This window comes from Microtus ochrogaster, unplaced genomic scaffold, assembly GCF_000317375.1.
Source record: "Microtus ochrogaster isolate Prairie Vole_2 unplaced genomic scaffold, MicOch1.0 UNK3, whole genome shotgun sequence".
Classification (NCBI taxonomy): Eukaryota; Metazoa; Chordata; class Mammalia; order Rodentia; family Cricetidae; genus Microtus; species Microtus ochrogaster.
Window position 1 is genome coordinate 5,656,093 of NW_004949101.1, and position 13,048 is coordinate 5,669,140.

The following is a 13,048-nucleotide window of genomic DNA, read 5'->3' on the forward strand; positions in this document are numbered from 1 at the left end:
CTCCCTCCCTCCCTCCCTTCCTCTTTCCTTCTCTCTCTCCCTCTCTTCTCTCTTTTCTCTCTTCCTCTCTTAATCAAGGGAGTGCCTGTTTAGTCAGGTCTGTGGTGAAAAACCTCACTGCTTCTAATTTAAGATCTGCAGACCTGCTGATTGTGTTCCGTGGGCAGCTGCACCTTGCCTATTTTGTGTCCAATAGCAATGTGCTGGAAGCAGAGGAGGATTATAAACATGCAGGTTGCTGGAAATAGTGGACAGACCGGCTTGCATAACCCCAAACTCAAACAAAAATCAGGTACAGGAAGTCAGCGTAACAAGTAAACTACAGCTCAACACTGTCGTCCTTAAGAGTGGGGTGGATTTTGCGGTGGTTGACTTGAGTACAGACGTCTTTCACCTGTAACTGGCTTTCTGGGTGTTGAAGTCTTGCCGCCCGAGAGCACGTCCCACAGTTTGTCCCTATACAGCTCCCATAGACGGCGGACTCCGCCCCTGCCTGTGACTGCCAAAGCGGCAAGCTGCTTGGCTAACCGCGGCGCCTAGGCTAGCCGGCAGCTTCTGCTACTGCGCAGGCTCATCAATTCCAGCACTCCGAGCTTTCCCGCCCTTCATTGACTCTGCACCCATCTCTAAGCTACCCTAGCAGTAGCCTCTCGGCTTTGTAGGGGTCCCGAACAAAGGGGACGCTCTGATTCTAACTTAGCTTGTAGGATTCTAGGAAAGCCGATGAAATGACTGTTCCTGGAGCTAGTGGACAATACGTTGGCAGACATACCATCTCAATCCATTTTCTAAACTCTCGGGGTTCCAGATCTGCAGGCGAGGCAGCCACCTCGGAGTTGAACGCCCGCTAACGCAAGACTGGAAGACTCAAAGCTAGTTTTGTAGCTGGAGCTAACAACTGGGAGCCCGCTTTGGCTTTCTGCAGCGGGTGTGGGAGCATCACGACTAAGCTCTCTACAAGAGTCCTTTTGAACCCGAGTCCTACGCTCGGGAGTGTGTGAAGGTCCTGAGGGCAGAACGTTCTCTGGTGACCTCGAGGGCTAGGAAGTGTAAGTCCGCTTGCGTTACACTCTTTTATCAGCGAGTCCAGAGGTAGAAGGTCAGGGTCCCAGAGGAGAGCTGATCTGCAAGTCCTGAGCTGCCCTGAATGGGGAAGGAAGAAGACAGTTGATGCCTGAGTTTTTGTGAGCACAGGTGGAGATGAGGGTTGTAAGATGGCAGGGCCAAATGAATGAATTTATAGCAAGAGAGTCTGGTAAGAGATCATTACTGCTAAAGGCTTTAACTCTTAAGAAAGAGCGCGCAGGTCCTCACGTTTGGTTCCCCCATGACTAAAGTTAAACCGCCAAACTCATAAAAATGCAAAAACTCCTCCTTAGGGATACACGATTCCAGCCAATATAAAACATTTCTATCTGCCCGAAACATCCTCGATCCTTTGTTTCCTTGGTATCTTAAATTGTGGGGTTCAGAACACATGCTTAGACCTTTCTGAAGAATCAGAGAAGTCTCTAGGAGTTCCCCCTGTAAGATTGTATGACTGTTTGCTTCTCAGCAAGACAGATGAGTTGATTAGCACGGGCTGAAAAAAGCCAGATCCATGTTAATGGTTGCAAAGTTCGTTTTTGGTAATGAATTCCTCGGATTCCTTGAGAAGATCCTAAATACAGTGATCTTCCTTTTCCTTGTTTCTCAGGGCCTGACAGGGTTTAGCTTTGCCGGTTAGTTGGCTGCCATCGACTCCTAGGCGAGGCCACCCAGGAGGCGGTGCCCAGGCTTCCGGGCTCCGCCCCTCCGCACCGTGGGCAGCAGCCAAACCCCGGTGCGCGGATCACGCGGGCCGGAGCCGTTCTGGGCATGCTCAGTGGCCTGGCAGGTGTGGCCGCCTAGCAACTCCAGGTCGGCCCCTGCCGACGGGCGGGTGAGAGGGGAAGTGGGCGGGGGCTCGGGCACAGTTGCTGGAGTGACCGGCGGCCGCGGGGTGCAGGCCTGGTGGGAGCCCCCGCGGGCCGGGCCGTGATGAGCCATGGCATCGGTCAAGGTGGCCGTGAGAGTCCGGCCCATGAATCGCAGGTGAGTGGGGCCGCCCGCCCCCCAACCTCGCCACACCCCAACCCCGGGCAGCCGGTCTCCAGCTCCGCTCACAGGCCAATCTGGACTTAAAAAAGGGACAAACCCCTAAGCCTCCTGGTCCTGCCAGTGGTGGCCCGGATGAGGAAAGGTCTCCTGTGTTGAAAAGGGGACTCTGAGGGAAAAGTGTTTGCGAGGCTGGGGAAATTCCCTGGACCGTACCCATCCCAGTAACGTGAGGCTAGCTTGTTCGCCCTTTAAAAAAAAAAACACCAAGGGACCACGTTCGTGAAGTGAAATATTTGGGAGGTCACGGAAGTGTGAGGGGCTCCCCGAGCTGTCAGGCATACCCTCGTTTGTGCCAGCTCAGACATCTCTGTTAATCATGCTACTTTTTAACCCGGAGAAGTTTTCCAGCCCATGAACGTGGACCCCATCAGTAACTTAGCAGTTCTTAAGGTTTACATGGGGGCATAAGGAAACTTCAACAAAGTTTTGACTCCTTGAGGGAGAGTCAGGTGGCTTTTGACTAAGGCTCTTAAGGGGGCACATGTGGCGAATACATTTAGAGTGTACCCTCTTATATTTTCCTACAAAGTAGTGCTTTGTAGCGTGACTCTCCTCTTTTGACTTTCTGAAACCCTTTTCAGTGACGTCTTTATCAGTTTAGAACGATATAGTCAGAAAGTTAACTTCTCAGTGAGTTTAGCTTCTGAGAACGATGGTGGATGCCCTCCAAGTTGACGGGCAGAGGTCACACAAAAGCATTTGTGTTTATTACTGTTTCAGTTCTTGGACATTTGACTTACCATATGGCCTTTCTCTCTGAGTCATATTGTCAGCTTCAGAGCTCAGTATTTGCTTGTTCTGACAGCCGATTAGGACACCAGAAGATCATGAAGTCAAGAGATTTTACTGGTCTCTCTTGAATCTGTTTTCCTATGGGCAAGTAGAAAAATTATTTTGATACATAGCCATTAAATACCGGTGCTTTTGGAAGTTATGCTTGTGCGATTTTCAAGTTACTTCTACAACTTTTTAGGGCATTTGATGTGTATATGAGTGTATGAGAGTGAGTCCCAGGAGTGTATCTGTTTCTTTACACACACAGTCATACATGATAAATAGACCCCAAAGTCTTTTAGTTGGCTTTAAAATAAATATTTTTTTTAGTAAAGATTTACATTATAAAGAGTTCTTTTTTGGAGTAATATGAACATGTGCTAGAAAATGGTATCAGGTAACTTTAGAAAACTCTTATTAATGGACAAATGGACTTCATCATGCAGGGCTCTGGAGTAGCCAGCAGATGAGGTGTTGATAAGTGTCTTCTAGGAGCCCATTGTCTAGTGAAGGAGGGATGAGGATATATTGGCAAAATTGAGTGACTTGGACCGTCTGGAGGGGTGCTATGAGTGTCTTTTCAGTGTAGGCCTTGAGTCCAGGCCCCTGAGGCAGGAAACAATTACAGAAGCCATATGCCTGAGAAGGCAGGCAGATGTGGTGTTGGTGCCCAGCAAGTAATTCTGGTGGCATCAGGATTGGGACAGAAGCTAAGGAAGCAATGATCTAACCCAAAGGTAGGGTAGATACACCAAGGCATTTCCTTGGTAGGTTTGGTAGAATCTGGCAGCTCCGTGGCATGGGAAGGAGAAGAAAGGGGGAGACCATGAGAGTCGTTAGCTGAGCGTTCAGTTCAAAGAGCTGGGAAAGACTTGAGAGCAGTCTCAGCCCGTCAGATTTGTGTGGTCCAGTGAGTGAGTGTCTGACAGCCAGTGCTGCATGCACATTTAACTTGTTCTTTGAAGTGTGGGGACAAGGACATCATGTGTCTTGCTTGAGGCGATCAGCAGACAGTTGGAATCCTGGTAAAGTCTCCACGCTTCCGGGATTATCACGTGGCAATCTATAGAGGAGAACGGGAGTCGGAGATTGGCTCTGCCTTTAGGATTCCAGGGAGAAGAAGGGCTGGCTGCCATGGAAATGAACCAGCACAGCACAGTACATTGTTCTGACAGGAGCAGGAGTCCCTTGAAAGCTGTGGTAGCTGTTGGTATCAAATGTTGTTAAAATGAGGAGGTTCTTGGTCTAAGAGGGGAGGATACCAGTAACTTTCCTAAGTATAGTTTCAGGATCCAGTGATCCAGAAAGTGGCAGTGAAGTAGAGAGAGAGATGCTAATGTCAACCTAAAATGTTTGACCTAATTTATAAGTCCTGCAGGGTATGGTGGTGATTGGAAGTAACTGGTTTTACCACTGCCCTGGTAGCTTCATTTGTTTTACATATTTAATATATGGATCAGAGTTTTTATTTACAAAGATGTGTTTATAAGCATGGTGTTGCTTATACATTTTTCTTGTTGTAACAACGAGAATATAGAAAGACAGGAGATTTGTTAAAATTGTAACCGAAGTCATGTGGTGGAATCCTTTGCAGCTCGTAGAAAGTGTGGACTCATCATAAATGAACTAACGCCAAGATAGAAGACTGAGCAGAGAAAGACACACACACACACACACACACACACACACACACACACACACACTAGAACAGAGTGTATGTATATATGGGTGAAAAACTACAGAGAACCAGCTCAGACTGTGGGGAGCAATGTACAAGGAACCCAACAGTGGTGCCTCTGTGAAGGAAGATGGATGCAAAGGTGGAATGTTTTCCTTTGTCCTCTTTTACTATTTGAATTTTCATATTTATGCCTAATTGTAATAATTAAAAACTTGCTTGTGTGACTTTTAAAAACTACTTAGGGCCATTGGCTCTGGCTGGGAAGAGTTTCAGGTGATTGTTGGAGACAACTGAAGGAAGTTGTTATTTATTTATTTAGTGGTTGTTTAAAGTTAATATTTTAAGTAAAAAAGCTTCAGGCTGCAGCACCAAAGGCAGAAAGAGGCCTGGAATGAAGTGAGTGCTCTCTTGGACCTATCTGAAGAAGTGGGGGGTGGGCAGTCTGAGTTTGCCTGAGTCCTGAGTCTGCAGCTCTGTCTTCTCTGTGTGAACATTTGATCCCAGCCATGTTGTTTTTACTGCCTACTATGTGGCAGGACTTGTCATTCCAGATGCAGAGATCCTAATTCAGTAGCTGACTTGTTTATTTCCTGTTTGTCCTTCTTCTCCTCTTCCTCCTCTTCTTTCTCCTCCTCTTCTTTTGTTGTATATTAGGAGTTGACCCCAGGGCTTTGTGTGCACATTGCAGGCTTTCTGTATGCATTACTACTGAACTAGATGAGCTAGAGCCCTGACCATCTTTTTCTTTTTTCTTTTTCTTTTTTATTTTTATTTTTATTTATTTTTTTGAGACAGGGTTTCTCTGTGTAACACCACTAGGCTGTCCTGGAACTAGCTCTGGCAGACCAGGCTGGCCTTAAACACTCAAAAATCCCATCTGCCTCTGCCTCATGAGTGCTGGAATTAAAGATTTGCACCACCACTGCCCGCCTCAGCCCTGGTCATCTTTATACTCTATATTTGAGTATATGGACTCTCCCTTTTTATTTTGATCAGGTTGCCTTGTCTGGCCTTGAATTCACTGTGTAGCTCAAGTGAGACATCTTTATGAGGGTATGCTATGTGCTAGCAAATTCTTACACACCTTTTAGAATAGAGACATACTGTAATTCTATTTTTACTGATTGAGAGACAATGCCTCAGTCCATTAAAGGTGCTATAAAAAATATCACAAAACTGGGCGACTTGAAAACAACAGATATTTATAGCTTATAGTCCTGGGTGCCGCAAGTCCAAGCTCAAGGTACTGACTGATAGGTTGTCTGAGGAAGGCACCTTTGTTTTGTACTTACATGGGGCAAGGGACAAATTCCTTGGGCCTGTTTTATGAGTATGATAAACCCATTTAAAAGGGTTTTGCCTTCCTGAATTAAAACTGTGTCATTGGGCCTTGGTAAGGTTTTAGCATCTGAATGTCAAATTATTCAAATTGTATCTGAAGTACAATTATTGAGACTTGTATGTAGCATGTAACTGACTTGCCCAATATAGGGCCTTACTTTTAAAAATGAATACTCCATTAGCAGATGCAAAATTTTGCTCATACGTTTTATAGGCAGAAGTTTAACATTTTATGTATTATCTAACTTTTTCTTTGGGACTTCTTTTATTGTTCTATTAATTTCATCTTTTCTGTAATCTTATAGGTTCTGTTTTTTTTCTTTTTCTATGGAGAAGTAACAAACTGGGCATGGTGGCTCACATTTGCAATTTCAACACTCTGGAAGTTGAGACAGGAGGGTCACCAATTTAGTCCATCTTAGGCTACAGAGTTAGATCCTATATTAAAATATTAATTTCAATCCCTCCTGCCCCCAAGAAAACACAGAGGAAAATAAGGACAAGATAATCTCTTGACCAATTTTTCCATTTCTTGTTAATTTCCCTTCTTAGTTTTTTTTTTTTTTTCTATTTTGTTTGAAGTCTTAGGCATTGAATCAAGGGCCTCATGCATCTGAATAAACATCTCTACTGCTGAACTACATCCCCAGGCCTCTTAACACTTTCAGTTTTGAGGCAGAGTCTAGTCACTTTATTGTGAACAGATTCCTCAGGCTGGTTTGAACCCACTGTGTAGCATAGGCAGGCCTTGAACATCTGTCTTTCTCACTCTGTTCCCGAAGAGCTGGATGACTGATACTTCATGAAAACCTTGATGTTCGTTCAGGGTCCTCGATACTGTAAGAGGGTCAGAGCCTTAGGGCAGAAGGTCTTGAGTTAAATTTTTGGTTGCATTTCTGAACAACCTAAGTTTGAGCAAGAAACTTAATTGTCATATAAGTGTCAGTTTTTACACATTAGTAAGATGTGCTAATAATTATAGATACCTTAAGCATTCTGGCAAATCTGGGCTTCTTGTTGACTGATTAACAAGGAGAAATCCACTTTAAATTGTTGGTTTGTAGATAATTGAGAGGACATATGAGGTATTTACACACATTTACAATTTCCTCAAACATTTCCTATTCTAGATTATTATATCATTTTATTTAAAATGCTAGTTTTCGATGACTAGGGTGGTCTCAGGTGGACTGATGTGTTGCAGTTGGCAGTGAGACAGACACAGAGTAGGGGTCTAATGATGGAGACAAGAAGATGGACCGGTCACTTGGTGCCTGACATAGCAGGGGCTCCACACAGATGCCCTGTGGTAGAGCTGATGGTGAGGCTCACAGGGGAACACTTGCCTAGCATGTTCAAGGATCTGGGTTGCATCCCCGGCATCATATCACCACATATTTCTTCTTCCTCCTCCTCTTCTTCTCTTCCACGTACTCATCTTCTTATCATGGTTATCACAGTTTATTAATTGTGACTTTTTGATTCAAAGAAGGTATAAAAAGAAATATTTACCAAGTGCTGGCCATGTTCCCACCTTGTGGCCTTTTCTTGTAACATGCGGTGCTCCAGAAGACAGGTCAGCTTCTGCTTTCGCTTTTCTTCAGGACCTTAGCCTTCCTGATAAGCATCACAGGTCCAGTTTACCCTCCTAGCACTCTAGTTCAAAGGAGAAGAAAAAGTGGCATTTTGATTGGGATCATTTTCTTTAGGGTTCAGCCAAGTTGTCCTTCCCTTTTAAGATCAAGATAAGAGCCAAAGAAAGGTAGTTCCTGGTCAGTCTGGGAGGACAGGTGGGCGGGTGTGCCCTGGATGGAAGATGGGGGGAACCTGTCCAGACACTGTTCCCTGCCAGGCTCCATGTGAGTCTCTTATCTTTTCAGCTTGGCATTCTCCTTTCTTCCTTCCACCAAAAGACAATGACTGACCTAGCCTTTTTTTTTTCTTTGTCTTTTCTTCTGAGATAGACTGGCCTTGAACTTGCTAAGTAACTGAGAACAACTTTAGACTTCTGATCCTCCTGTCTCCGTCTCCTGAATGTTTTTTTTTTTTTTTTTTTTTTTTTGGTTATTCTTCCTTGCCTTGTTTGATGCAGTGTTGGGGTGCAAACCCAGGTCTTCATGCATGCTAGGCAAACACTATGGGCCTTTTGTCCTCACTGTATAGAGGGGCGACTGAGGCCTCTTGGATGACAGCGCTGGCCTGAGCTAACATTGGTTCCATCAGAGCCCTGACTTGTTGCCCAAGGGCTGTCAGATGATAGAGGTCTTGGGCATTAGGGACTTGCTGGTCTGGTGGTTGTGGAGGCACAAACATCCAACAATAGTGATGGAATGCCCTTGAGGTTAAGATGTAGCACCTGAAGGACTCCAGGGTCTTGGAGAGAGGTTTCTGGGGTCTTAAGCAAGTTAGAGTTGTATGTAGTTGAGCACTGCAGGAATATTACCAGGGACCATTTATCAAATACAATAGCTGGTTAAGCTCTTTGATAGCTGGCATTGCAAGCCCATTCTCCATTTGAGGATCAAAGCTCAAAGAGGGAAACAATCAGCCCACAGTCATAGAGAACATTGGGATTTAAGCCTGTCTATCTTATTTCAGCTTCCTGAAGTCCTTCACACCTGGATTAAAGTCTTCCCAATGTACAGAAGACTTCGATGAAGGGAGGGCATGGGGTGCCAATGATGTAGGTAGGAATAAGTTTCAGGATTTTAATGTATTTTTGAGAGTCAGAAGGCAGAATTCAGAGTCCTGTCAGTATGGTTGCTGTTGGCCATTTAAACTTTAAAATAAAAATTTTCATTACTCAGTTGTTTTAAGTGCTTCAAAGCCTCAGGTTGGCAATATAGGCAAGGCTGTGGGGGCATTGTCTTAATTAGTGGTGGAAGGGCCTGGCCCACTGGGGTGGTGCCATCCCTGGGCTGGTAGTCCTGGATTGTTTAAGAAAGCAGGCTGAGTGAACCATGGAGAACAGGTCAGTCAGTAGCATCTCCCATGGTGTCTGCTTCAGTTCCTGCCTCCAGGTTCCTGCCTTGAGTTTTTGCCCTGATTTCCCATAATGATTGAGTGTGACCTGGGAGTTGTAAAGTGAAATCAGTCTTTTTCTCCCCGAGGTTGCTTTGGTCTTAGCATTTTATTATAGCAATAGAAAGCAAACTAAGACAGATGTGATGTCCATAGATGTGTACCAAAGGAATTTAAGTTGTAAATCCCTCTAAGTTCCATAAATCAGAGATGTCTGCTTGCCAAGTTTTGTGGTGTTTGCATACAGTCTGTTCCTTCTCTGCTTGTGTGGGGCCATTACATATACATTTTTTATATCCTCGGCTTTATTGTTGCATGAGAAATCATGAAGAACAGTCAGCATGCAAAAAGGCTGAAAAATAAAAGATGGCTTAAGGTTTAGGACTTCATTAGGCAGAAGAATGTTTGTGCAAGTGCTGACTGGGGGATGGGGAGATACATAGTCGGTGCTGGTGAGAATGCAGGCAGTAGGAGCTGAGGTGGTTATTGGCTCTTCTGTGTAGGCTTGTAGGGGAGGTACTGGAAAGTATTGCTTGCTTTGGTGGAACTGAGAGCTATCACTATAGTGAAGAAAAAAGAGATAAATGAGGGGGCAGCGGAGCTGTGTAACCAAGATGAGAGTCTTCAGTTGCTTATCCTTTGTAAGGCTCAGTTTCCTTTGCTTAAATCATGGTGTTCTGGATCTGTTTTAGAGACAGCTGGGACTCATTGAGATTGTTGGGGGTATCATTAATTTAGAACCATTTTATGACAATGCTGAGTTGCTGTTGGCCTTTTCAACTTTGACTTTCGCTGGCTAATGGGCATACAGGTCATGTTTTGCATTATAAATTGTCCCCACGGATTTGTGTTTTGCATACTTTTTCTCCAGTTGCTGGCACTATCTTGCAAGGCTGTGGAACTTTTAGGAGGTGAAACCTGAGTGCCAGAAGTGGGTCCTTAGATTCAGACCTTACCAGTCATTAACTGAGCTGTTCCTCTGTACCCTCCTTGACGTGGTAGACTGAGACCCTCTGAAACCATGAATGGAAATAAACTTTCCTAAACCTGTGTCAAGTATGTTGGTCATAGAGACTGAAAAGGGACTAATATGGATGCTATTTGCTGCTATTTTTTCTTGATTTCGTCTCATAAACATACAGTGGAGTTTTCCAGAATCGCACAGTGTATGATATTGTCCTGGCTCTGTGGGCTGTTATTTGCATTTTGTTTACAAAATTAATAAAAATTCTTACTGGGGCCTGAGGAGATTGATCACGTTGAAAAAGTGCTTGCTGAGTCTAGTGAGCCAGTGAGCTCCAGCTTCAGTGAGAGACTCCATCTCAAAAAATTTGGTAGCAAGCAGTCAAGGAAGCCCCCTACATTAACCTTTCTTCTCCACATTAGCATACTTAAACAAATACCCTCACAAAGTACATGTATGAATATGTACATGTAACACACACATACAAGAATTCTTAGGGCTCCTCGATCAATGTTAAGATTATAACAAAGTCCTGACATCCCATTTGAGAGCTGGTGCCTTCAGATAGTGTTGCATAGGTTGTTGGGCAGAAGCTGAAGTGATAGGGTGTGTGGCAAACCCCGTATGCACAGTAACCTGTCAGCAATCCTGCGCCACCATTGCTCATCATGGCAGTAATCAGGTAGGAGGCAGCAGGGACCCTGTGCTCACTACTTGTCTGTCAGCTTGACACAAGCTATCTGAGAGGATGATCAAGACAATGCCTCCATAAGGCACGCGGATCTCTGGGAGCTCGAGGCCAGCCTGGTGCGAGTTCCAGAACAACCAGGACTACACAGAGAAACCCTATCTTGAAAAACAAAACAAAACAACAACGAAAAGATTGTAGGAAGCCTGTGAAACGTTTTCCTAATTAGTGGTTGGTGCGAGAGGGCACAACCCATTGTGGGTAGGGCCACCCCTGGACTTGTGGTCCTGGGTTCTATGAGAAAGCAGGCTCTGAGCAAGCTGTGGGGAGTAAGCTAGTAATCAGCATCCATCCGTGGCCTCGGTATCAGCTGCTACTTCCGGCTCCCTGCCCTGTTTGAGTTCCTGTCCCACCTTCCTTCAGGGACAGATTATGGTGTGGAAGTGTAATCCAAATAAAGGCTTTCCTCCCAAACTTGCTTTTGGGGTTATGGTATTTCATCATAGTAATAGTAACCCTGCCTGACACAGACAGACCAGACCACCTAGTGTGGAGAGAAGGGACATGGAGAGGAGGGAGGCTGGCGATTAGCTCGCCAGCCTTGGAGGTGGTGTGGGTCCAGACCAAGTCCACTGGCAGCTTAGGCTCTCAGTGGGATGGTGCTGGAGGGACTGCGGTGTGAGGGGTGAAGAGCTGTGGTGGCTGCAGGCTGTCTTCAGGTGTGGGCTGCACAGGCACAGAATGGCACCTGTTAACTGCGTTCCCGAGAATAGGGAGAGGGAAGACAGCAAGGGAGAGAAGGCTCAGGAAGAGAGTGGGGAGTGGGGGTGCTCAGGAAGAGAAGGAGTGGGGGGTCAGGAAAAGGAGTGGGGGATGAGTGGTCTCAGGAAAACAAGGACTGGGCAGGGGTGAAGGGGAGAGGTTGGGAAGAGAACCTGTTCCCTAGCCTGTTCTGAAGCAGCGCTCCTCTTTTTTTGAGACAGGGCAGCTGTGCCTCACCAGACAAAGTAGAGGGCTGGGGTGTGACAGAGTACAGGTGTTTTGTTTTCAAAAAAGAAAAAAAAATCCTAATCTGTTGTGGAGTTGGGGGATGGGAGGTTGGCGGTCTACATGCAGAGGATAAAGTGGAAAAGAGGAAAGTGGTGAGGGTCTGTGGGTAGGAAAATGGGTTTCCAGGCTGTACGTGGAGAGCTGGGATGTTTCCCTGGGCTTCTGCGGGAAGGGTGCTACCCACTGTCACTGAGGCCGGAGTCTGGAGCACATGGAAGGTTTGTCTTTGCCTCAGGTGAGCTTGACAGGTGAAGCAAATGAGCCGTGATGTGATATAAGATCTCCCAGAAATAGCTTAGTATTCTTACGTTTATTGGGCACCAGTGTTTTTAAAGTGTTCGATGAAGACTTAGAGTATTTCCCAAACATACTTGTGGTTATACTTTACTGCAAACAGGCTGTGTGAGAGAGTAAGATCACGTGTGTTCAGGTACTTACCAAGGAGAGACTCAGCATGTGCGTGGCTTCTGTCAGAGGAAGAAGGATGCTTAGTTACCAGTTATAAAGGGCTTGGGTCTGAGACTGGTTTATGTTAGATAATAATAACCATTGTTTCATTATTATTTGCTCAAGTTAATTTAAAAGCCTTGTATTGTCTCTCAGGTTCTTGCACAGCCTGACTGACACAAAAAGAACATGCTAATTCTACTTACCCACCATCCCGAGGGAGGATATGACAGTGTTCTGTGATATGAGCTCCTACTGACCACTGAGTCTTGAGTTCATTTTCGGCTTTGATGCCTTCTGTCAAGCTCAGTGATGAAAAAGTAGGCAGGGGAGGAATTCATAATGGGAAGTCAGTCATGGCTTGCTAGGATTTTGGCAGCTGTTCATGACAGGTGGAGCCAGGTCCCAAACTTCCCTTTACTCCTTTGCTGGCTTTGGCCTGCCAAGTCACTTTCTTTTGTGAGCCTTTGTGCCTCCCATTGGCAGCTACAGTTATTATTCATTGTCTCTGCCTAGTGGAGGGCAAGTGTGTGTCTATGATCAGCGGTCTTTTCAGACACTTGGTGTCCATTTCAATGGGGCGTACGGGATTTGGAATACCCTGAGAAGTTAGTGCTTTCATTGTAATGGTCTTGAGAGTGAACTATTCCTGTCTGCTCATTCGTTTGCTAGGCATTCTCAGTCCTGCATCATCATTACCTTATATAACCCTTAGCAGCAATCCTGCTATTAGCTCAGAAACTGAGGATCAGAGCCAGGCAGTGGTGGTGCACGCCTTTAATCCCAGCACTCAGGAGGCAGAGGTAGGGGGATCTCTGTGAGTTCTAGGGAGAGGCCAGCCTGGTCTACAAGAGCTAATTCTAGGACAGGCTCCAAAGCTCCAGAGAAACAATGTTTCAAAAAACCGGGGGAAAGAAGAAGAAGAAGGAGGAGGAGGAGGAGG

The 13,048-nt window shown here is 45.5% G+C and overlaps 1 protein-coding gene across 3 annotated transcripts in view; it reads left to right on the top strand.

Moving 5' to 3' along the window:
- The first annotated feature begins 1,900 nt into the window (after positions 1–1,900).
- Positions 1,901–13,048, top strand: part of Kif16b (kinesin family member 16B) — a 269,246-nt gene continuing 258,098 nt past the window's right edge. For all 3 annotated transcript variants that reach the window (XM_005365523.2, XM_005365524.2, XM_026788505.1), the window contains exon 1: positions 1,901–2,073. In XM_005365523.2, the coding sequence (XP_005365580.1) occupies positions 2,027–2,073 (47 nt within the window). In that variant the 5' untranslated portion in view covers positions 1,901–2,026. The remainder of the gene's footprint in view (positions 2,074–13,048) is intronic.